The sequence below is a fragment of the Dictyostelium discoideum genome, assembly GCF_000004695.1.
Source record: "Dictyostelium discoideum AX4 chromosome 4 chromosome, whole genome shotgun sequence".
Classification (NCBI taxonomy): domain Eukaryota; phylum Evosea; class Eumycetozoa; order Dictyosteliales; family Dictyosteliaceae; genus Dictyostelium; species Dictyostelium discoideum.
Genome location: NC_007090.3, coordinates 5,019,215 through 5,040,413, shown reverse-complemented (window position 1 = coordinate 5,040,413; position 21,199 = coordinate 5,019,215). Strand labels below are relative to the sequence as shown.

The following is a 21,199-nucleotide window of genomic DNA, read 5'->3' as shown; positions in this document are numbered from 1 at the left end:
CACAAAATAAATAAATTATTTTATTTTTTATTTTATTTTATTGTCTATACAATTTTTCTATATATAAATACATAATGATAATAATAATAATAATATTATTAATTATCACCATCATTATTTTCTTCATTTTTTAAATTTTCTTTAATTTCTTCGCTAATTTTATTATTTTCTATATTATTATCTTTATTTTCTTCATTATTATTATTATTATTACTATCTTGACCATTTTCTGTAATTATTTCAATTGGTTGATCAATATTATCTAAATCAGAAATTGTATCATCAGTAAATTCAGCTAATACAGCACCTGCAACAACTTTAACAGGTTTATTTGGTTCTGATAATGAAGATTCTGTGTCATCTGAAAAATCACCAGAAACTAAATTACCTCTTTTATTTGTTTTTACACCACTACCACCAGTAGCACCACCACTACCAGCACCACCACCACTTGAACCTTTACTTGTACTTTCTGCACGAGCAGTTGCAACTGGTGATTGCTTTTTCTTCTTATAGAACATATCACTAGTTCCACCAGAACCAAATATATAAACTCTATAGAATTTTGGGACAAAGATAATTAAGACAGCGGCTGTAACAATGAATAAACCTGCAATACATAAAATAATCTTTTCAGATTGTTTATCTTGTGGTGAAATCATTAATGGTACAATTACAAAAAGACAGAAACTAATGGCATAAAGAGTATTTGCAATTGCTTTTGATTCATTAAATTCCAAGATATCAACTATACGGATTTTCCAAGAAACAAATACACCAATTAAAAGTAAAGCTGCAAAGTATGCTAAAATAGTATACAATGTTGATGCACCAGAACTATTCATTTTACAAATTCTCATAAATTCATATTTTCCTAAAGAATCAATTCCTTGTGCATTTACCTCTCTTAAATCTCCAACTGATGTTAATATACTCATTAAAATGATATTAATTACCAAACAAACACCAACCCATGGAACCAATTGAAGATTTGTAATTTTAACTAATTTCAATTCTGGATTATCAAAAATTAACCAAATTCTAACATTTTTAACTACTAAACTACCAATTAAAGTTGTAAAACCAAGAGTAACCAACCAAAATTGAGCATTACATGAAGCAGAATTAATTGAACTACTCCAAATTATAATACCAACATAAATAATCAAAGCACCAAATAAAATAAAATTTAAGAATATTGGACTTGCAGAACGAATTGATGGATTCTTTCTAAATCTGACTACTAAACCCATCATTACCAAAACTGTAACTATGAAAAAACTTGAAATTGATGAAATTGCAATTTGAATTGGTCTTGATTGATAAACCTTTTAATTTGTAAATAATTTAAACTTTGTTAATAAAAAAATAATTATTTTTTTTAAATAAAGAAAAATAAATTAAAAAAATATTTACTTCAGTTAATGTAATTTCATAATTTCCTAACCAAGTCATACCAGGGAAAGGTGCATTAATTCTTGTAAATTGACTATTAGCTAAACAATGGGTTGAATCATTTGTAGACATTGTTAAATGATTTTTTTTTGCATATTCATACATTAAATCATTACAAAAATATGGATGGGATAATCTTGGTGTTCTCTTTAAATAATCTAATTCTTCATAGAATTTTGTTAAAGTTTCATTTGGAACGGTAAAACTAAATGAAAGACCAAAGAAACTAATGGTTTCATTTAAATTGAAATCAGCATACCAATTTGTATTATTTGTATTACCTGAATAAACACTTTGGGCAACTGGATAAAATAATTTAAACCAATTATAATTATAACTGTATATTACATCTTCACCATAGACATCTCTTTGAGGGAAACCACTTGTACCCATGGCGGTTTTACGATTATTTGCAATTAAAGTATTACCAGTTGAAAAATCATTTAAAGTATCGGCTACCATATCACATCCCATATCAAGTAAATCTTTAGTGGCAGCTACAGTTTTATCTGGATTTAAATAATTTCCAATATTATAATAATAAAATGAAATATCTGGATTGGCTCTTTTAGCACCATACCAAAAAGCATAAACAAATGAATCATTATTATTATCAATGGCACCTGGTGATAAAAATCCAATTTTATTGGTTTTTGTATATAAACCTGCAAAATAACCACTAATATAATTTGCATTTGCATAATTATAGGAATAGGTAATTAAATTGGAAGTTGCTTCACCACTACCTCTCACTAAAAATTGAGTTTTAATTGAAGAACCTTTATATTTAGTAGCTAATTCTCTACATGCTTGAGCATGATCTTGACTTGAACAAATAACTAAATCAACATCGCCAACAGCAACAAGTGGTGCCAATATTCTAATTGTATCATTATAACCAACCACCACAATTGCTTGAGAATCTTCTAATTTCATTGCTTTTGAAACTTCAACATGCCCTCTATTCACCATATTATTAAAACCCAAATCTTGAACATGTGCAGCCAACAATGTAATTAATTTAAATTTTTTTTCTGGTTCTCCATTACTATTTTTTATTGATATAAATAATAATATTAATATTATTAAAAATGAATTAATTTTCATTTTTATTTTTTTTTTTTTTTTTTTTTTTTTTTTTTTTTTTTTTCTAAAAATAAAAATAATAATTTTGCTAAAAATAAAATCTATTTTTTCTTTTCACAAATAATCTTAAAAATAAAAAAAAAAAAAAAAAAGAAAATATTGTTTACTAGTTTTTTTTAAAATAATAATGGTTTATTTTTTTTTTTTTTTTTTTCTAAAAGTTAATATTTTTTTTTTTTTTTTTTTTTTTTTTGTTATTTTTTAGTAATCTTCTTATGAAGGTTTTTATATTTATCGGTTTTTCATGGTTTTTCGTGCTCCCATTCAAAAATCTCGCCAACCTGAGATAAATATCTTTTGTGATTATTGGTCGTACGAGAGCATTTGATTGGATGTTAGTTTTTTTTTAAAAAAAATTATTTGAAACTAGAAAAAAAAAATGAAAAAAAAAAAAAAATGAAAATGTTATTTTTTATTGATTGGTTGAATAATCCAATCACATATCACCTCTTTTTTTTTTATTTTTTTTTCTATTTTTTTTTTTTAATTTAAAAAAATAGAAAAAAAAAAAATAAAAAAAAAAAAAAAAAAGATTTTTTATTTTTACCCGAGCCCTAACTAACATTACTCCTAAAAGGAATGTGACTATTTGAAAATTAAAAAATAAAATAAATAAAAAAAAATAAGATTTCAGATTTGAAAAAAAAAAAAAAAAAAAAAAACGATAAAAAAAAATTATTTTTAATAATAAATATCTTTTAACGTCTTTCAAGGTTCTTTTTAACCCTCAACCAAAGAAATTAATTTGATTTAATAATTTGATTTTTTAATTAAATAATTCAAATTAATTTCTTTTTATCTTCAAAGAATTTTTTTAAATTTTTTTTTTATTTTTTTTTTTGATCAATTTTTTTTTTTTATTTTTTTTTTTTTTAATAAAATTTTAAATTAATTACCAAAATGTGAAAAAAAGTTTATAAACAATATTAAAAAAAAAAAAAAAAAAAAAATGAATTTAAATGATGATGATGATAATTATAATTCAGCAATAGTAATTGATAATGGTTCATATTTATGTAAAGCAGGATTTGGTGGTGAAGAATCTCCTCGAGCAATTTTTAGATCAGTAGTTGGAAGACCAAATTTTTGTACTAGAGGAGTTAAAAATGGAATGGGACAAAAAGATTGTTATGTTGGTGATGAAGCAATTGTAAAAAAGAGTATTCTATCATTGAAATGTCCAAATGAATCAAAATCACCAGTGAATTGGGATGACATTGAAAAGATATTACATCATGTATTTTATAATGAATTAAGAGTAACCATCGATAAAGGTGTATTATTGAGTGAAATACCATTGAATCCAAAAGAGAATAGAGAAAGAATCACTCAAATTATGTTTGAAACATTTGATACACCAAATTTTTATTTAGCTAATCAATCAGTACTATCATTATATTCCAAAGGTCGTTTAAATGGTATAGTTTTAGATAGTGGTAATAATATAACATATACAGTTCCAATCTATGAGGGTCATTCAATACCAAATTCAATCAATCAATTGGAAATAGCAGGAAATTCAGTAACTGAATATTTAATGAAAATATTAAATGAAAATAGGGGTTACAATTTCACAACATCATCTGAAAAAGAAATTGTAAAAGATATAAAAGAAAAATTTGGTTTTATCAGTTTAAATTATAATAATGATCTTTACTCAACCAAGGTTGCAACTAATGAAATTGAAAAATCATATCAATTACCAGATGGACAAATGATAACAATTGGAAAAGAAAGATTCATTTGTGGTGAAGTATTATTTGAACCAAGTTTAGTAAATATTGAATCTTATGGCGTTCACCAACTATTATATAATTCAATTATAAATTGTGATTTTGAAATTAGAAGAGGATTATACAATAATATCATTTTATCAGGCGGTACTACAATGTTACCAGATTTCAATGATCGTATTAAAAATGAATTAATTAATTTATCACCTTCATCAATGAAAATTAAAGTTGTTGAAAATAATACAAATGAAAACAATTCCCACTTGGCCTGGATTGGTGGTTCAATATTTTCAAGTTTATCAACATTTGAACAACAATCAATTAGTAAACAAGAATATATGGAATATGGTTCAAAAATAATACAAAGAAAATGTTTTTAAAAATAAATCTTATTTAAACTTTATTATTTTTATTATTATTATTATTATCATTATCATCATTATCATTATTATTTAATAATTGAAATTTTTGAATTTCTTGAATTATATTTAATGAATTTGGAAAATAATTTCTTTTTATAAATTGAATTGTAAATTGTGGTAATAAACTAACAAATAAAACAATTAAAAGTGAATTATAAAAAATTGGTGAATTTAAAATTTGAAAGAATATATGATAGTAATCACCACGATAACCAAAGATTATATGAATTGTATTATATATTAATTGAACTAAAAAGAAGAAACCAAAAGTGATACCAAATGAAAGATATGTTAAAAAACTCCATCTTTTAATAACCATAATTAATCTAAAATTTATAACAAATACAAGTGAGGTGAAAGCAAATGATGATTGATTTCTTAGACCACCGATTTTACCATTTCTATGATTACTATAATTATCATCAATTATAAATATACTCAATGCATAGATTACAGCTGAACAATACATTGAAAGTATAATCCAACTCCAAAATACCCTATGATTAAATGATTTACCTAATTGGCAATCTTTATATAGTTGTGGGAATTTTAATAGGAATTGTGGTTTCAAATCTCTATCAAATACACCCACCACTATAATTGGTAATGAAGTAAATGTTAGATTGAATAACATTGAATTTATAGAATCATAATAGGTTGTACCAGAGAATTGATTATTAATTGCAAACCAAAATTGTAATAAACAACTTGCTAAATTCTTGAAAAAGAAATAACATATCACCAATGACAACCTTTTATAGTTGAATCTACCATGTACTAGTAATAATCTGGATAGGTATTCAAATTGTGCAATTGAGAAATCCGATGCCAGCACTGCCTGTCTCCCTTCTTTCCCACTGGAGATGCCAATACCGATATGTGCTTTCTGAATCATTGATACATCATTTGCACCATCACCAATTGCCAATGTAATAGAGTTCCTTGATCGCTCTTTAACAATTCTAACAACTTCACTCTTTTGAAATGGTGTCACTCTACAACACACAATTGATTTACATAACATTGATAATTTATAAAATTTATCTTCACATTCTTTTAACATTAATAAAACTGTTAATGTATTACCATCAATAATCAAGCCAAACTCATTCGACTTTGATTCTCTCTCAATTAATTCAATGTAATAATTTAATTTTAATAATAATGTATCAACCGATTTAAAATCATTTAAAATTAATAATTGTAAATCTTTTAATAATGAACATGATAAACCAATTGTAATTGCAGTTTCAACTTTATCACCTGTTAAAATATAAATCTTAATACCAGCTTTAATTAGAGTTGAAATTGTTGTTGATACATTATCTTGTAATTTATCTTCAATCGCTGTTACACCTAATAATGTTAATTTAGTTTCAATTTGTTTTGAAATTAATTCCATTTTAATATCCCTTTCAATCATTGATAAACTTGCTTCTTTATAAAGTTTATTCCACTCCAAATATTCATCATCACTTAATAATCTCTTTGTTATACATAACGTTCTTAAGCCATTACTTGAAAATAATTTTAAACTTTCTTTACTATTTTTTAAAATTTCATTTTCATCATCATTATCATTATTGACTATTAAATTAATATCATCAATATTATTATTATTATTATTATTATTATTATTATTATTATTATTATTATTATCTAGTAATGGTAAAATTGAAGAATCAGCACCTTTTGAATATAAAATAATTTGATTTAAATCTTGATCATGTAATATTATTGACATTCTTTTTCTGTCACTTGTAAATTCAATTATATTTAAAATTTTAAAAGTTTTAAATTCACCAGTAGTACCAATATAAATTGTAATTGAATTTGGTGTTTTAGAATATAATTTTATACCAAGATTATATGCTGCTTCAACTAATGCTGTTTCATCTGGTGATGATGATGAATAATTAATTATAAAATTTTTATTAAAATCATGATCCTCTTCTACAATAGTTGGTAAAACTGTATTACAAATTGCCAAAACAATTACAAATTCTAAATTCTCTTTAATTGATAAATCAATTAATTTTTCATATTGTTGTTGTTGTTGTTCTTCTCCTTCTTTAGATTCTTTATCATCAATTTCATTAATTGATGTATATGATTTAATATTACACCCATCATTTGGTAATTCACCATAGATTTTACCATTGATTGAACATATTTTAAATACCATTTCATTCTTTGTTAATGTACCAGTTTTATCAGAGAAAATATATTCAACTTGACCTAATTCTTCATTTAAATTTGATGTTCTAGCTTCTGCAAATGTTTCTTCAAATTCTTTTGTATTTTGTTGTTGTTGTTGTTGTTGTTGTTGTTGTTGTTGTGGTGGTGGTGATAATTCATTTTGTTGAATATTTTTATTTTTAATTTTAAAACACATTTTCTTATCTTTATTAATTGATAAAACTTGTAAAAATCTAATTACTTCAATTGTAACATATAATGAAATTGGAATCATTGTTGAGAATAAAACTAAGAAAGTAAAGAATCTAGTGAATGTCGTCATTGGGAAATTGGTTGGAATGTCAAGATACCATGATCCTTTATGGAAATTTAAATCAAAATAAAGACCCATTAAAGTTGAGAATAAACATAACAATAATTGAACAATGAATAAATAAATTAAAATTCGTTCCATTGTTTTCTCTAATTTTGATCTTTTAGTTGGTGTTGACATTGTATTTAACATATACTTCGTTTCATGTCCAACATAAACCACTAATCCATAAATATAATTTGTATTCATTAATCTTGTACCTCTAATTAATAATTGTTCAATTGTTAATGGTAATTTTTCAATATTTTCATTATTTTCATTATTTTCATTAAATAATTGAATTGAACCATCAAATTTATTTAAATTTAAATTTGCTCCTTCACATTCTATTATTGATTTTTCATTAAATTTAAAATTACATATATTATTATTATTATTATTATTATTATTATTGAAATTTATTAATTTATCATTTATTTCTAATATTGATTGTTTATATTTTAAATTTGATTCCCCATCTAAATTTGAAGTTTCAATAAAACATTGACCTGGTGATGACTCTCCTGAACTACTTAAAATTATTAAATCTGCTGGAAAACAATTACCATTTTCAATAAAAACAATATCACCTTCTTTTAAATCTTTCCAATATTTTGAAATTAAATTATTATTTTCACCATTTTTTTTAATTTCTAAAACTTTACAAATTTGGGAATTAGTTCTTTTATCACTTTGATAACGTCTCTATTTTTAATTCATTTTTTTTTTTTTTTTTTTAAATAATAATAAATAAAATAAAATTAATTAAAAACTTTTTATATAAATAAATAATTAAAGAATAAATTATTTATTAAACACTTACAAAATCTTCATAACCTTCTTTAATTGCATTTATTAATAAAACAATTCCTAAATTAATTGTGGAAGGACCAGGAGTTAAGGGACTAACATCAAGCCATGAAAGAACCATAATACCTAAGAAATATAAATTTGTGAATTTCCTAAACTATTCATCCCAAAACATTAAAAAAAAAAAAAAAAAATTAATAAAAATAATAATATTAAAAAAAAAAAGTTTAAAAATGGATTTTATTTGAAAAAAAAAAAAAAAAAAAAATATCTTTCATACTTGTTCAAATAAATTTTTTGGTACAAATGTTAATAATGAATATTTGGTTGTAGATATCCAATTTGATTTTTTAAAGTCATTTTTATTATTTTTATTTTTATTAATACATTTATTATTATTATTATTATTTTTATTATTATTGTTATTATTATTTACAGTGTTATTACAATTATTATTATTTATATATACAGTTTTTGGTAAATTTGTTTTTTTTTTTCTAATAACTTTATTTACTATATTATCCAATTTTTCCATTTTTTATAAAAAATGTTTTAAATCTGTTTTTTTTTTTTTTTGAACATCCACTACTTAATTTTTTATTTTATTTTATTTTATTTTATTTTTTTTTTTTTTTTGTGTGTTTAATTTTTTTTTTTTTTTTTTTTTTTTTTGCTCGATTGAGAATAATAAAAAAAAAATTAGGATGTAAACAGGATTTAAATATATAAACACACCGAATATTGAGAAATAATATAAAAAAATTAATTTAAAAATAAAAAAAGAGGAAAAAAAAAAAAAAAAAAAAAAAATAATAAAAGCTTGAGAAAAAAATTAATAAAAAATTTAATTATAATTTACTGAAAAACTATTTTTAAACTAACTTTTTTTAAATGAAATCTTGGCTGTTTAGGCCAAACATTTCAAAAACTCAATAAAAAAAAAAAAAAAAAAAACTTTTCAAAAACAAAGGAATCAAAAATCGATTATTTGAAAAAAAAATAAAAAAAAAGGGGTGCTATATGTGTGAGTTTGGAAAAAAATTAGGGTTAAAATTTAATAATAATAAAAAACAAAACCAATGTTTTAAAAGAATAAATTTGAAGCTTCCCATTGTAAAGTAAAATAATTTCTTTTTTTTTAATTATTAATATTTTTATTTTTATTTTTATTTTTATTATTACTATTATTTTCATTTTAAAAAAGTTTTGATTTCTTGGGAATAATCAAAAAAAAAAAAAAAGAAAAAATAATTTTATAGAAAATTATTTTATTTGAAAAAAAAAAAAAAAAAAAAATTTCCTCTAAATTAAAGATATATGTTACATTGATTTATTTCAAATAAATAAAATAAAAATAAAAAAAAAATAAAAAAAAAATTTCAAAAATATAATATGGGAAATCGGACTGGACGGATAAATTTTAACTTTTTTGTTTCCCAAATTGTGAAGATTTTAAAATCAAAAAAGTTTATTTTATTTTTTGAGTAAATAGAAAATAAAAAAAAAAAAAAAATTTTAATTAAATAAAAAAAAAAATAATAAAATTAAAGATATAATTTTTTTTAAAATTAAAAATTTGGATATCAAAAGAGGTAATTGTTCAATTATTTAAAAAACTAAAAAACTTGGAAAAAAAAAAGATCAATTTCTTTCATTTTTCGAATTCAATTTAAAAAAATAAACAAAACCATCCAGAAATAAAAAAAAAAAAAAAAAAAAAAAAAAAAAAAGGATGAAGAACACAGAAAACCATTTATTTGAAAAAAAAAAAAAAAAATTTAAAAAAAAAAAAAAATTTAAGAAGATTCGTTTTTAAGAATTTCAAAAAAAAAAAAAAACAAAAAAAGAAAAAAAAAATTGGTGGTCAATACAAATAATAATAATTAAGAAATCATTTCAGAAAAATAATAATCCTTTTTTTTTTTATAAATTTAATTTTTTTTATTTTTTTTATTTTTTTCAAAAAAAAAGTTTTGATTTTTAAAACAATAATTAATTTAAAAACACAACTAAAACACTTTTAATTTTATTTTTTTTAATTTTTTTATTTTTTTTTTTTAAAAAATAAAAAAAACAACCACTACAGCACGCACACATACAAATATATTCATGTAATCAATTAAACAATAAACAAATATTGCAATAAAAAAAAAAAGAAATAATATTATTATAGACCATTAAATAAATATATATATATATATATATATATATAGATTAATAAGATAATGAAAATAAATAAAAAATTATTATTTTTATTATCTTTATTAATATACAGTATTGTTATAGTTGAAGTAGATGGAATACAAATATTATTATGGAGTGGTGGGACATGGAGTGGACAAGGTTACGAAGATTGGGGATTACCAAATTATTTAGGACAGCATGTGAAAAAAGAGAAATGTCCAGTGGATTGTGTATTTATATCACAACAACAATTCCATGCAGATGTCGACGCAATATTATTTGAAGCACAACCATTGGCAAGCTGGTCCTACACATTCTTAAAACAGCCACCAGCATTTCCTCAAAAAGAAGTTGCCCAATATTATATAAACTTTGGATACGAACATGAAAAGTATTTCCCAATATCAACGCATCCAGACTACCAAAAACATATAGATATCAACAGCACATTTCGTAGTACCGATCAAGTTCAAGTTACATTTGCTTGTAGTTGGGGGTCACGTGATGATGGTAATATCGAAAATTTCAGAAAGGAGCCTGTCAAATTTGAAGATAAAAACGGGTTCGTTGGATTCATGTCAACCAATTGCGATGGCGGTGGTGCAATCTATCGTACTTGTTACATCATAGAAATGATGAAACACACTCAAGTAGATGCAATGGGTGAATGTTTAAACAACAAGAAATTAAATAAAAAAGATTTCCCTCATGCAGTATTCGATGATCTTGGTGACTCTTTACGTATTAAAGAATTAGTATTATCAAAATATAAATTCTCTTTAGCTTTTGAAAATAATAACATTACTGACTATGTTACAGAAAAAGTTTATACATCATTATTGTAAGTATTATCTTTATTTAATAATAAACATATGTTAATATATTTATACTAATTTATGTATATATATATATTTGATAGGAGTGGAAGTATACCAATTTATATGGGATCACCAAATATTGATGAATGGGTACCTAATAAAAGTATAATTAAAACAGATGATTTTAAATCACCAAAAGAGTTGGTAGATTATATAATTTATCTATCAAAGAATAAAACAGCATATGAAGAATATTTTGAATGGAAGAAACAACCTTTTCCTGAAAAATTCATTGAAAAATATAATCGTTGTATATTTTATGGTGCTGATTGTAGGTTATGTCAATATATTGATAATCTAAAGAAAAAGATAAATAATGGAATTGGATTTAGAAGTACATTTGGTGAACCATATGAAGATTCAAAAGAGTTGAGAGTATTAGATATTAATAAAGAAACATGTGTATCAATTAAACAAGATTTAAATTATGTTCCACCAGTTAAAGATAAATTTACAATAATGTTTTGGTTAATTTTAGAGGATGTACATGATGAAAAACCAATCATTACAATGGATAAACATGGTTTAGTTGTATCAGTTGTTCAAATTTGGAAAAGATTTTATGTTAAATTTTGTTTCAAATCTAAATGTTTCCTATCCGATACACCATTAGATAGTAATGAATGGAAACATTTTGCAATTTCAGTTGGTCCTTCTTTACAAACTACCACTACAGATTTAAATTCAAAAAATAATAATAATAATAATAATAATAATAATAATAATAATAATAATAATAATGTTGGAAATGGTGTTATTGATAGTTTTTTAGATTCAGATGGAATGGATGATTTTAGTGATAGTTTTGAAACAACAACGATACCAACAACTAGAACAATAAAAACAAAAGATATTGTAGATACTGTGGATACTACTACCATTTCAAACGTACCATCTACAATTAAAATCTTTGTAAATGGTATATTGGATTCAACATCTACTAGCTTTTTAAATTTAGATTCTTTATCAACAAGTGATATTAATATTGGTTGTGAGAAAATTGTTGCAAAATTGGATGACCTTTCAATTTGGCGTACAAATTTAGAAGAGAAAGAAATTGGTGAAGCAATGTTTAAAAAATATAGAGGTGATGAACCTGGCCATCTACTTTATATGACTTTTAATTCAATTCAGATTAAAGATTACTCAATTAATAATCAATTCACTACTATCGTCCCTTCAAATGCTGTTACTGAGACAATTGGTCATAAACAATTAATTTTAACAGTTGGCGAATAATAAAAAAAAAAATAAAAAAAATGTAAATAAAAATAAAAAATAAAAATAAAAATCTAAAAAAAGAAATTCTTGAAAAAAAAAAATAAAAAATGAAAATAGAAAAAAAAAAAAAAAAGTATAAATAAAAAAAAAATAATTTTAAAACCCATTTATCTTCATTGAAATAAAAAAAAAAAAAAAAAAAAAAAAAAAAAAAAAAAAAAAAAAAAAAAAACTATTCATATTCCCAAAGGCAATATTATAATGTAGTTAATTAAATTAATTACAGTCTTATAAATAAAAAAAAAAAAAAAATAAAAATTGAAAATAGGTTAACAATTAATTAGCTCCTCTTTTTTTTTACCAAAAAAAAAAAAAAAATGTAAATAGTTTGGTAATTAATTCATTCCTGTTTTTTATTTTTTTAATTATTATTTTTTGGTAAACCATCATTTTAAAACTTTAGATCTAGTAAAAGTATTTAAATGAAGAACTTTAAAATTTAAAAAAAAAAATAACAAAAAATTAAAAAATAAAAATAAAAAACTAAAAAAAGAAAAAAAAATTTTAAAAAAAAAAAAATAAATTAAAAATAAAAAAAAAAATCCAACAAATCTATTTTTCTATTTTGGGAAAAAAACCATTTTTTTTTTTAAGAAAAAAAAAAAAAAAAAAAAAAAAAAAAAAGAATTAAATTTATTATAAACTTATTAGGATATTTAAAAAAGAAAAAAAAAAAAAAAAATTTATTTTATTAATATTTTTAAGGACTTTTAAAATTAAAGAAGCAATAACATTGTTGTTTCAATTTAAAAAATAATTCAACAATCACATTAAATTTATTTTTTTAAAAATTAAAGATTATTTACTCATTTTTTTAAAAAAAAAAAAAAAAAGGAAATTAGGAAAAAAATAATAATAATTATAATAATATTGAAAAACCAGACAAAAACTATACCTCCACCAATAACACCCCCACTATTTGTACAAAAAAAAAAAAAAATATATAAAATATAACAATTTTAAAAAATAAAAAAAAAAAATGAAATATTTAATATCATTAGATGGAAGTCAGCAATCTCACAAAGCTTTTGAATTAGCTGAAAATTTATACAAACCAGGAGATCATATGCATATAGTTACAATAACAAAACCAAAACAACCATTAGAAAAAGGTGAAGAACTTTTAGAAAGATATGAACAATTATGTGCTGAAAAAGGTGTAAGTAAATTTTATTTATTCTTTTTATTTTTTTTTTCAATATTTCTATGTTTTTAAATATAATATGTATATTAATTTTTTTATTTTACTTAAAAAAAAAAAAAAAAAAAAAAAAAAAAAAAAAAAAAAAGATAAAAAATGAAAGAATTATGTTAAAATCTCAAGATGTTGGAATTGGTTTAGAACAAGCAATTTCAGATTATTCTATTGATATTTTAATTCTTGGAACTAGAGGAATGAATACATTGAAAAAGATTTTCATAAATTCTGTTTCGAACTATGCAATGAATCACGCTGCTTGTGATGTTATTATTGCAAAATAAAATTAATAAAAATTTTATTAATTATTTTATTTATATACATATATAAAATTAAATGTTGTGTTATTTTTTATTTTTATTTTTTATTTTTATCTTTATTTTTTTTTTTTTTTTTTTTTTTTTTTAAATTAAATAATTTATTTTATTGTTTTATTTACAAATTTTTTTTTAAAAAAAATAAAAAAGCGTTTATATATATATTGTAAATTTTATTAATTTTAATAGATTTCGAGTTTTCTATTATTTGAGTGTTTATATTCGAATGGAGTTTTGAAATCAGCCATACCACTGTAGGTAGTTGAACTGCCACCAGTTGATGCACCTGAAGTTTGACCAGAGGTTTGACCTGAAGTTTGACCGCCAGTTGATTGACCTGATGATTGACCACCAGTTGATTGACCAGAGGTTTGACCACCAGTTGATTGACCAGATGATTGACCACCAGTTGATTGACCTGATGATTGACCGCCAGTTGATTGACCTGATGATTGACTACCAGATGAACCTGAAGTTTGGAAACTGCCACCAGTTGATTGACTACCAGATGAACCAGATTGTTGACTACCAGAGGTTTGTCCTGAAGTTTGTTGACTACCAGACATTGAACCAGAGGTTTGTTGACTTCCTGAACTTTGATGACTACCAGACATTGAACCAGTTGTAGTGAATTCAGAGTTTGATTGAGAGCCGCTTGCTTGTGAATCACTTTGTGAATCACTTTGTGATGAACCTCTACCACTTGATTCTGAACCACTTTCTGAACCACTTTGAGAAGAACCTGTATGATGACCAGAAGTTTGATGGCCAGTAGTTGAGTGTGGACCTGATGTTGAAGTTTTACCACCACTACCACCACCACTGCCACCACCACTACCACCACCACTTGTTTTACCACCAGTAGTTGATGGACCAGTAGTTGATGCAGCGTGAGTAGTTGATGGACCAGTTGATGCAGCGTGAGTAGTTGATGGACCAGTAGTTGATGCAGCGTGAGTAGTTGAAGTTAAAGGACGTGGACCAGTAGTTGATGGACCAGTAGTTGATGCAGCGTGAGTAGTTGATGGACCAGTAGTTGATGATGCAGCATGAGTAGTTGATGGACCAGTGGTTGATGATGCAGCATGAGTAGTTGATGGGCCAGTTGTACTACCAGTAGTTGAAGCCTTTGGGAAAGTTGTATAGATACCAAATGATGCGAATACACCATTAATTTGAACAGTATTATTGTAAACTGCTAAAACAGTATAAGTTGTACCTTTAGTAAGTGGTGTAACAGTTGAACATGGTGACATTGTGTAAAGGAGATCATTGACATAGTGACCTACTGAATTACAAATGACAGCACCGGTGGCATTATTAACAAAAGCCATACTAATAATACCTTGTGAGCCAGTTGCAAGTAATGATACTACAGAGACATCAGTTTGCCAAATGTAGTTATTTGATTTAGTGAATTTGCCATTGGTACCTTTGGTAACGTTGAATGCAGCACCATTTGGTGATGCTGAAATGGATGATCTTGAAACTGGTGTATATCCACTGCTAACACTTTCATATTTCATATAATATTTCAATGAAACATTACGTGCTTCACTATTGGTAGTTAAGTATGAAATTGACATACTTGCTGTTGATCCAGTTGGAACATTAATAACATATGGTGATGGTAATACCAATGGCTCAAAAATGTTTGAAAGAGTGAATGAAAAAATCTTTCTTTGAGCTGGTTTACTAACACTAATATCAACTGAAATAATTTTAATTGATGATCTTAAAAATTGAGCATTTGATGAATCATTTAAAAAAACTGCTTGAAATCCACTAATTTGAATATTTCCACTTGGAATTGAAATACTTGGGATATTTTGTTGAATAAGTTTACCTTGAACTGTTTTTCCTAATGGTACAACAGAGTTAAAAACTTCTGACTAAATAAAAAAAAAATAATATATATATATATTAATTATTTTTTTTTTTTATTTTTATTTTTCGAGACTAAAAAACTTTTGGGTTTTTCATTTTTTATTTTTTTTTTCTAAACACTTTTTTTAAAAAAAAAAAAAAAAACTTACGGTAACAAAAGAAATTGCTAAAAAGAAGATGATTAATGATAAAATGGATTTCATTTTATTATTTGTGATATATATTTTTTTTAAAAAAAAAAAAATAAAATAAAAAAAATAAAACAAAAAAGATGGTAAAAAAAAAAAAAAGAAAAAAAAAAAAAATAAAATTTAAATAAAAAAAAAATTAAAAAAATAAAATGTTATTGCGGAATTCGTTTTCTTTTTCTAAAATATCTTTTTTTTTCATTTTTTTATTTTTAAAATTATAAAATTCCTCTGTTTTTTTATATTTTTTTTTTTTTTTTTATTTTTTTTGGGGTGATCAAAAACTGCGGAAATAAACCGTCAGACTTATTTTAAATACGCGCCTATTGAAAAATTTGGATCAGTGGATGGAAAAGTACAATTAAAAGTACCATTACAGCCAACATTTTCGTGCTTTTTTTTTATTTTTTTTATTTTTTTATTTTTTTTTATTTTTTTATTTTTTTTTATTTTTTTATTTTTTTTTATTTTTTTATTTTTTTATTTCTTTTTATTAATGCTAATATTTAATTCTAAACTTTTATTTATTTTATTTATTTTTTGATCTTAAAATTAATCAAACACTATGTCTATTTTAATTTTTTTTATTTGAATTTTTTTTTAAAAAAAATAAAATAATATAAAATATATCTCCACCAACACTGTTTAAAAAATCAGAAATTTTTTAGAAAAAATCTTTTTAATTTATTTTCAGTATTTAATTTCAAAAAAAAAAAAAAAAAAAAATTAAAAATTAAAAAAAAAAAAAGAGATACAAGAAATTATAAAATTATATAAATTAAATAAAATGAGTAATATTAAATATAGAAGTTGTGTTGGTGCATTAATTTTTAATGATCAGGGACAAGTTTTGGTGTGTAAAAGAGCATCAAAAAAGAAAACTGCAGTTGGAAAGGTAGTTTTCTTTTTATTTTATTTTTATTTTTATTTCTTTCATTTTATTAAAGTAAATTCTTAATTAATAATAATAATAATAGTGGCAATTTCCACAAGGTGGTGTGGAAGCAGGGAGGGATGAGGATTATTATGTTGCAGTTTTAAGAGAAATAAAAGAAGAGGTTGGCTTAGAAGTAACAGATGATAAATTGAGATTTGTATCAAAAATAGAGGAACCATTATCTTATCTCTATGAATATAAAAATTCAATTACAAAAGCAATTGGTAAAGTTTTTAATCATAATGGCCAAATGATTCATTGGCATTTATTCTTTTTACCAAAAGATTTAATATCATTGATTGATTTAGGATTTGAAGAAAAACCAGAATTTGACGAATGTAAATGGTTCAATTTTGATGATTTTTTAAATCAAGAAGAACAACCAAACAATAATGATCAAACTTTACCTGTACCATTTAAAAAAGAAATGTATAAACAACTTTTAACTTTATCAAATCCAATAATTGAACAATATTTACAACAAATACAACAACAACAAAAATAAAAAAAAATAAATTGTAATAAAACTAGTTTAATAGATTTAAAAATTTTATTTATTAATTCACTTGATGAACTAGTATATTAGTACATAGGTAACGTTTATTTTAATTTAATGTGGTACTTATATTGATCTTCATTTTTTCTTTTTTTTAATGAAATGACCACCAAAATTATACCTATCAATGCAATAGATGGCAATATAGTGCATAGTAATATAACTTTGGTTTTGTTTGATTTTGATAAAGATTCAGAAGATTCAGAGGATTCAGATGAAGATTTTTCTGAATTTTCACAACTATCACCAAACCAACCTGATAGACATTCGCATTTACCAATTTTATTATTGCATATTGAATTGTTATTACAATTTATAATACATTTCAATCCACTACAGTCTTCAAATAATCTATCAGAGTCACATAAACATTTCAAAGTTGAACGGTCACAAATACCTGATTCGCTACAATTGTTTGGACAATTTGGTTGCTTAGTGTTACAATTATCACCTTCCCATCCATCTTTACATTCACATTTGCCAATAGTAAAATTACATTTTGAATCGTTTAAACAATCAATATTGCATGCAAATCCACTACAATCATCTAATGCTCTACCTTGTTTACAAATACATGTTTTAGTTATATAATTACAATTACCTGCATCACCACCACTACAATCATTTTGACATTTTGGTCGAATACTGCAACCATCACCTTCCCACCCTGGTATACATTCACATTTGCCAATTGTAAAATTACATTTTGAATCGTTTAAACAATCAGTATTGCATGCAAATGTTCTACCTTGTTTACAATTACATGTTTTGGTTATATAATCACAATTACCTGCATCACTACCACTACAATCATTTGGACAAAATAATTGAGTTTTACAATCATCACCTTCCCATCCTGATATACATTCACATTTACCAATTGTAAAGTTACATTCAGAATTTGTTAAACTAGTACAATCTCCAATACATTTGAAACCACTACAATCATCAAATATTCTATTTGAATTACATGAACATATACCTAAATTTAAATCACAAATACCAGCGCCACTACAATCATTTGGACATTTAGTTAAATTGAAATTTGATGAAACATTCATAATTTGAACGGATAGTAAATAATTGGTATTAATCATGTTGTTTTTATTATTGTTGTTGTTTTTCGATAGTAAACATTTGATTTCTCTAAAATTACAAGATACTACAATACAAATTTGAGAATCAACTAAAACGGTAATAACAGTACTATTGTATGCAAAGTATTGACCATCGATAGTATATAGATTGGTTTTTGAATCTTTTGAAACACTATTAATTAATGGTAAATACATATTGTAAGCTGAGATTTCAAATGTTTTAACTGGAGAATTTGAGGGCATTTTTGGGTAGGTAATATTTATATGTAAGGGAACTGGACCAGGTAGACTATAATTTAAACAAAACAAACCATTTCTAACATTCTCATAAACCTTTTCATCCAAAAGGCCACAATAAGGGTTGAATGAAGATGGTGATAATTTAAAATCTGATCTTGCAAATCCAATATCTTGACCATACAAAAACAATAGTTTTGTCGAATTATCATACCATAAATTTAAAATCACAGAGGTACATGGTGGTTTTAGTTCCATATTTGAGAATGCGTTACCAGTTATAGCAAAGGAATTACTATTAATGTGGCAAACAAAACATGATGGAGCTTCACCACTTAGAGAGTTTCCATAAATCTCAAGATTAAATTTGCACCAACTTTCATCGATTGATCCTTTCAAATGATTGTTTCTTAGGTAAAGTGTAATAGTTCTTCCTGGCCATTCTAATGTTCTAGTTATATTCTCAGTAATTATATTATTACTTATATCTATATACTCAATATTTTCATTAAAAATATTTTCAAAATCTGGTAATCTGCTTAAATTTCCATATTCAAAGGTACTAAATAAAGAAATAAGGAAATATTAGTTATCAATTAATAATATTTTTTTTTAAAAAAAAAAAAAAAAAAAAAAAAAAAAAAAAAAATTATTTAATAATTACAAAGAATCTAAATATTTGGGGAAAGAAGTGAAGGGAAATACTCCATCTATATTGAAAGAATTGCCAGCATTTAAAATTTCTCTTTTTTTTATTTATTTAGAAAAAAAAAAAAAAAAAAATAATATTATAGTTAGTTTATTTTTTATTTTTTTTATTTTTTTTATTTTTTTTTATTTTTTAATACAAACATTTGATTACTAGTATATATTCCTCTACTAATGTTTGAATCTAAATTTGATAAATCTATAAAGTAAGGAGGCTTTTCTATTAAATGATTAATAGATCTATGTTTAATAAAAAATTAAAAAAATTAAAAAAATTAAAAAAAAAGTTAATTTATGGGTAATAAATAATAATATTACTTTAAAACATACAAAGAAGTTAACTGATTACCAGGCGGAATTTTAGAAAGGCCTAATGGGAATGGGTAAACTTGATCATTTTTATTGGAATTAAGTTCAAGAGAAACAACATTTGAATATGTTGAATAATTTGAAACTGATTCATAATCAAAACTTGGTAAATATGTAAATTCACTTTTTTTTTTTTTTGTTTTTTAAACATATTAATATTAGTATTTTATTTATCTATTATTTTTATTTAAAATAAAAGAAAATAAAAACTTACACATAGTTTAAAATAACATTATTATAGTCTAATGATGGTACATTTGAACAATAGGTTGTAATTGATTGGAATGATGATTTCTTTGTTTCATTTAAATCATTTATAAAATTGAAATTTGTTTGGTTTGTTATTGTGGCACCATCTTCGATATAGAAATATAGGTTGGAAAAATGTGAAAGTGTTGAAAAATATATATTTACATTTTCAGATTTTGAAACTCCACCATATAAAATAAGTTTTTTAATTTGATTCCTGACTATTGTATTATTAAAACCTAATGAAAGATCAACATAATTAAATAATGAAGTTAGATTACCATTATCCAAACGAAGACTTTCGAGTTTTAATGGAAATTCACCATAAAGGAAATTGTTTTCGGTATTGGCATCAATAACAGCTCTTTTTATTTATTATTTATTATTAATTTTTTTTTTTTTTTTTTTTTTTTTGATTAAAATTAGATATTTGGGAAAAAAAAAATTAAAAATAAAAAAAAAAAAAAAAAAAAAAAAAAAAAAATAAAAATAGAATTAAAATAATAATTACATCGATATCAAAGAATTAAAACAAATAAGATCAATAGTTGAAAGTAATTTATTTTTTTTCGCTGGTACATGTCTAATTGTAATTCTTTGGACGGTATCATTGAAACAAGTGATAATATTTAAACCGTTTGTTCCACAGTAATTTCTTTGTTGAGTCGTTGTATTAAGAGTATATAAAGGTAAATTCCCTATTTTAGTAAATAAATTATCAAGACATTTATCTTTTTTTTTTTTTTTTTTTTCTGAAGGTCAGCAAAATAAAAATAAAAATAGAAAAATAAAAAAAATAAAAAAAATAAAAATAAAAAAATGAAAATAAAAAAAATAAAAATAGAAAAATAAAAATAGAAAAACAAAAATAAAATTAAAAAATTATTAAACATACAATCATTTTGTTCTATTTGGACTGAATAGCTTACAATACATATAGAAAAAAATAATAAGAGTACTAATATTTTCATTTCTATGGTTACTTGGTCGGTTTAT

General features: G+C 23.0%; 8 protein-coding genes across 8 annotated transcripts; 4 read left to right on the top strand and 4 right to left on the bottom strand.

Moving 5' to 3' along the window:
* Positions 1 to 98: 98 nt before the first annotated feature.
* Positions 99 to 2,562, bottom strand: grlD (G-protein-coupled receptor family 3 protein 4; the record flags this gene model as incomplete). Its single annotated transcript, XM_632418.1, has 2 exons — positions 99 to 1,328; positions 1,417 to 2,562. The coding sequence occupies 2 exons, from the start codon at positions 2,560 to 2,562 to the stop codon at positions 99 to 101; spliced, it is 2,376 nt and encodes a 791-aa protein (XP_637510.1).
* Positions 2,563 to 3,550: 988 nt separating this feature from the next.
* act29 (hypothetical protein) lies at positions 3,551 to 4,714 on the top strand (the record flags this gene model as incomplete). Its single annotated transcript, XM_632417.1, has 1 exon — positions 3,551 to 4,714. One exon carries the CDS (start codon positions 3,551 to 3,553, stop codon positions 4,712 to 4,714), a length of 1,164 nt encoding a protein of 387 aa, XP_637509.1.
* A 13-nt stretch (positions 4,715 to 4,727) lies between these two features.
* Positions 4,728 to 8,652, bottom strand: DDB_G0286891 (P-type ATPase; the record flags this gene model as incomplete). The annotated part of the gene is made up of 3 exons (XM_632416.1): positions 4,728 to 8,012; positions 8,131 to 8,243; positions 8,505 to 8,652. The coding sequence occupies 3 exons, from the start codon at positions 8,650 to 8,652 to the stop codon at positions 4,728 to 4,730; spliced, it is 3,546 nt and encodes a 1,181-aa protein (XP_637508.1).
* A 1,690-nt stretch (positions 8,653 to 10,342) lies between these two features.
* fut10 (hypothetical protein) lies at positions 10,343 to 12,418 on the top strand (the record flags this gene model as incomplete). Its single annotated transcript, XM_632415.1, has 2 exons — positions 10,343 to 11,142; positions 11,221 to 12,418. 2 exons carry the CDS (start codon positions 10,343 to 10,345, stop codon positions 12,416 to 12,418), a joined length of 1,998 nt encoding a protein of 665 aa, XP_637507.1.
* Positions 12,419 to 13,439: 1,021 nt separating this feature from the next.
* Positions 13,440 to 13,942, top strand: DDB_G0286887 (hypothetical protein; the record flags this gene model as incomplete). The annotated part of the gene is made up of 2 exons (XM_632414.1): positions 13,440 to 13,619; positions 13,751 to 13,942. The coding sequence occupies 2 exons, from the start codon at positions 13,440 to 13,442 to the stop codon at positions 13,940 to 13,942; spliced, it is 372 nt and encodes a 123-aa protein (XP_637506.1).
* Positions 13,943 to 14,157: 215 nt separating this feature from the next.
* Positions 14,158 to 16,065, bottom strand: DDB_G0286885 (hypothetical protein; the record flags this gene model as incomplete). Its single annotated transcript, XM_632413.1, has 2 exons — positions 14,158 to 15,867; positions 16,012 to 16,065. The coding sequence occupies 2 exons, from the start codon at positions 16,063 to 16,065 to the stop codon at positions 14,158 to 14,160; spliced, it is 1,764 nt and encodes a 587-aa protein (XP_637505.1).
* A 772-nt stretch (positions 16,066 to 16,837) lies between these two features.
* DDB_G0286883 (NUDIX hydrolase family protein) lies at positions 16,838 to 17,492 on the top strand (the record flags this gene model as incomplete). Its single annotated transcript, XM_632412.1, has 2 exons — positions 16,838 to 16,945; positions 17,028 to 17,492. 2 exons carry the CDS (start codon positions 16,838 to 16,840, stop codon positions 17,490 to 17,492), a joined length of 573 nt encoding a protein of 190 aa, XP_637504.1.
* A 95-nt stretch (positions 17,493 to 17,587) lies between these two features.
* On the bottom strand, positions 17,588 to 21,174 carry DDB_G0286881 (hypothetical protein; the record flags this gene model as incomplete). The annotated part of the gene is made up of 7 exons (XM_632411.1): positions 17,588 to 19,439; positions 19,542 to 19,622; positions 19,730 to 19,825; positions 19,916 to 20,077; positions 20,169 to 20,567; positions 20,715 to 20,901; positions 21,099 to 21,174. The coding sequence occupies 7 exons, from the start codon at positions 21,172 to 21,174 to the stop codon at positions 17,588 to 17,590; spliced, it is 2,853 nt and encodes a 950-aa protein (XP_637503.1).
* Positions 21,175 to 21,199: the final 25 nt, after the last annotated feature.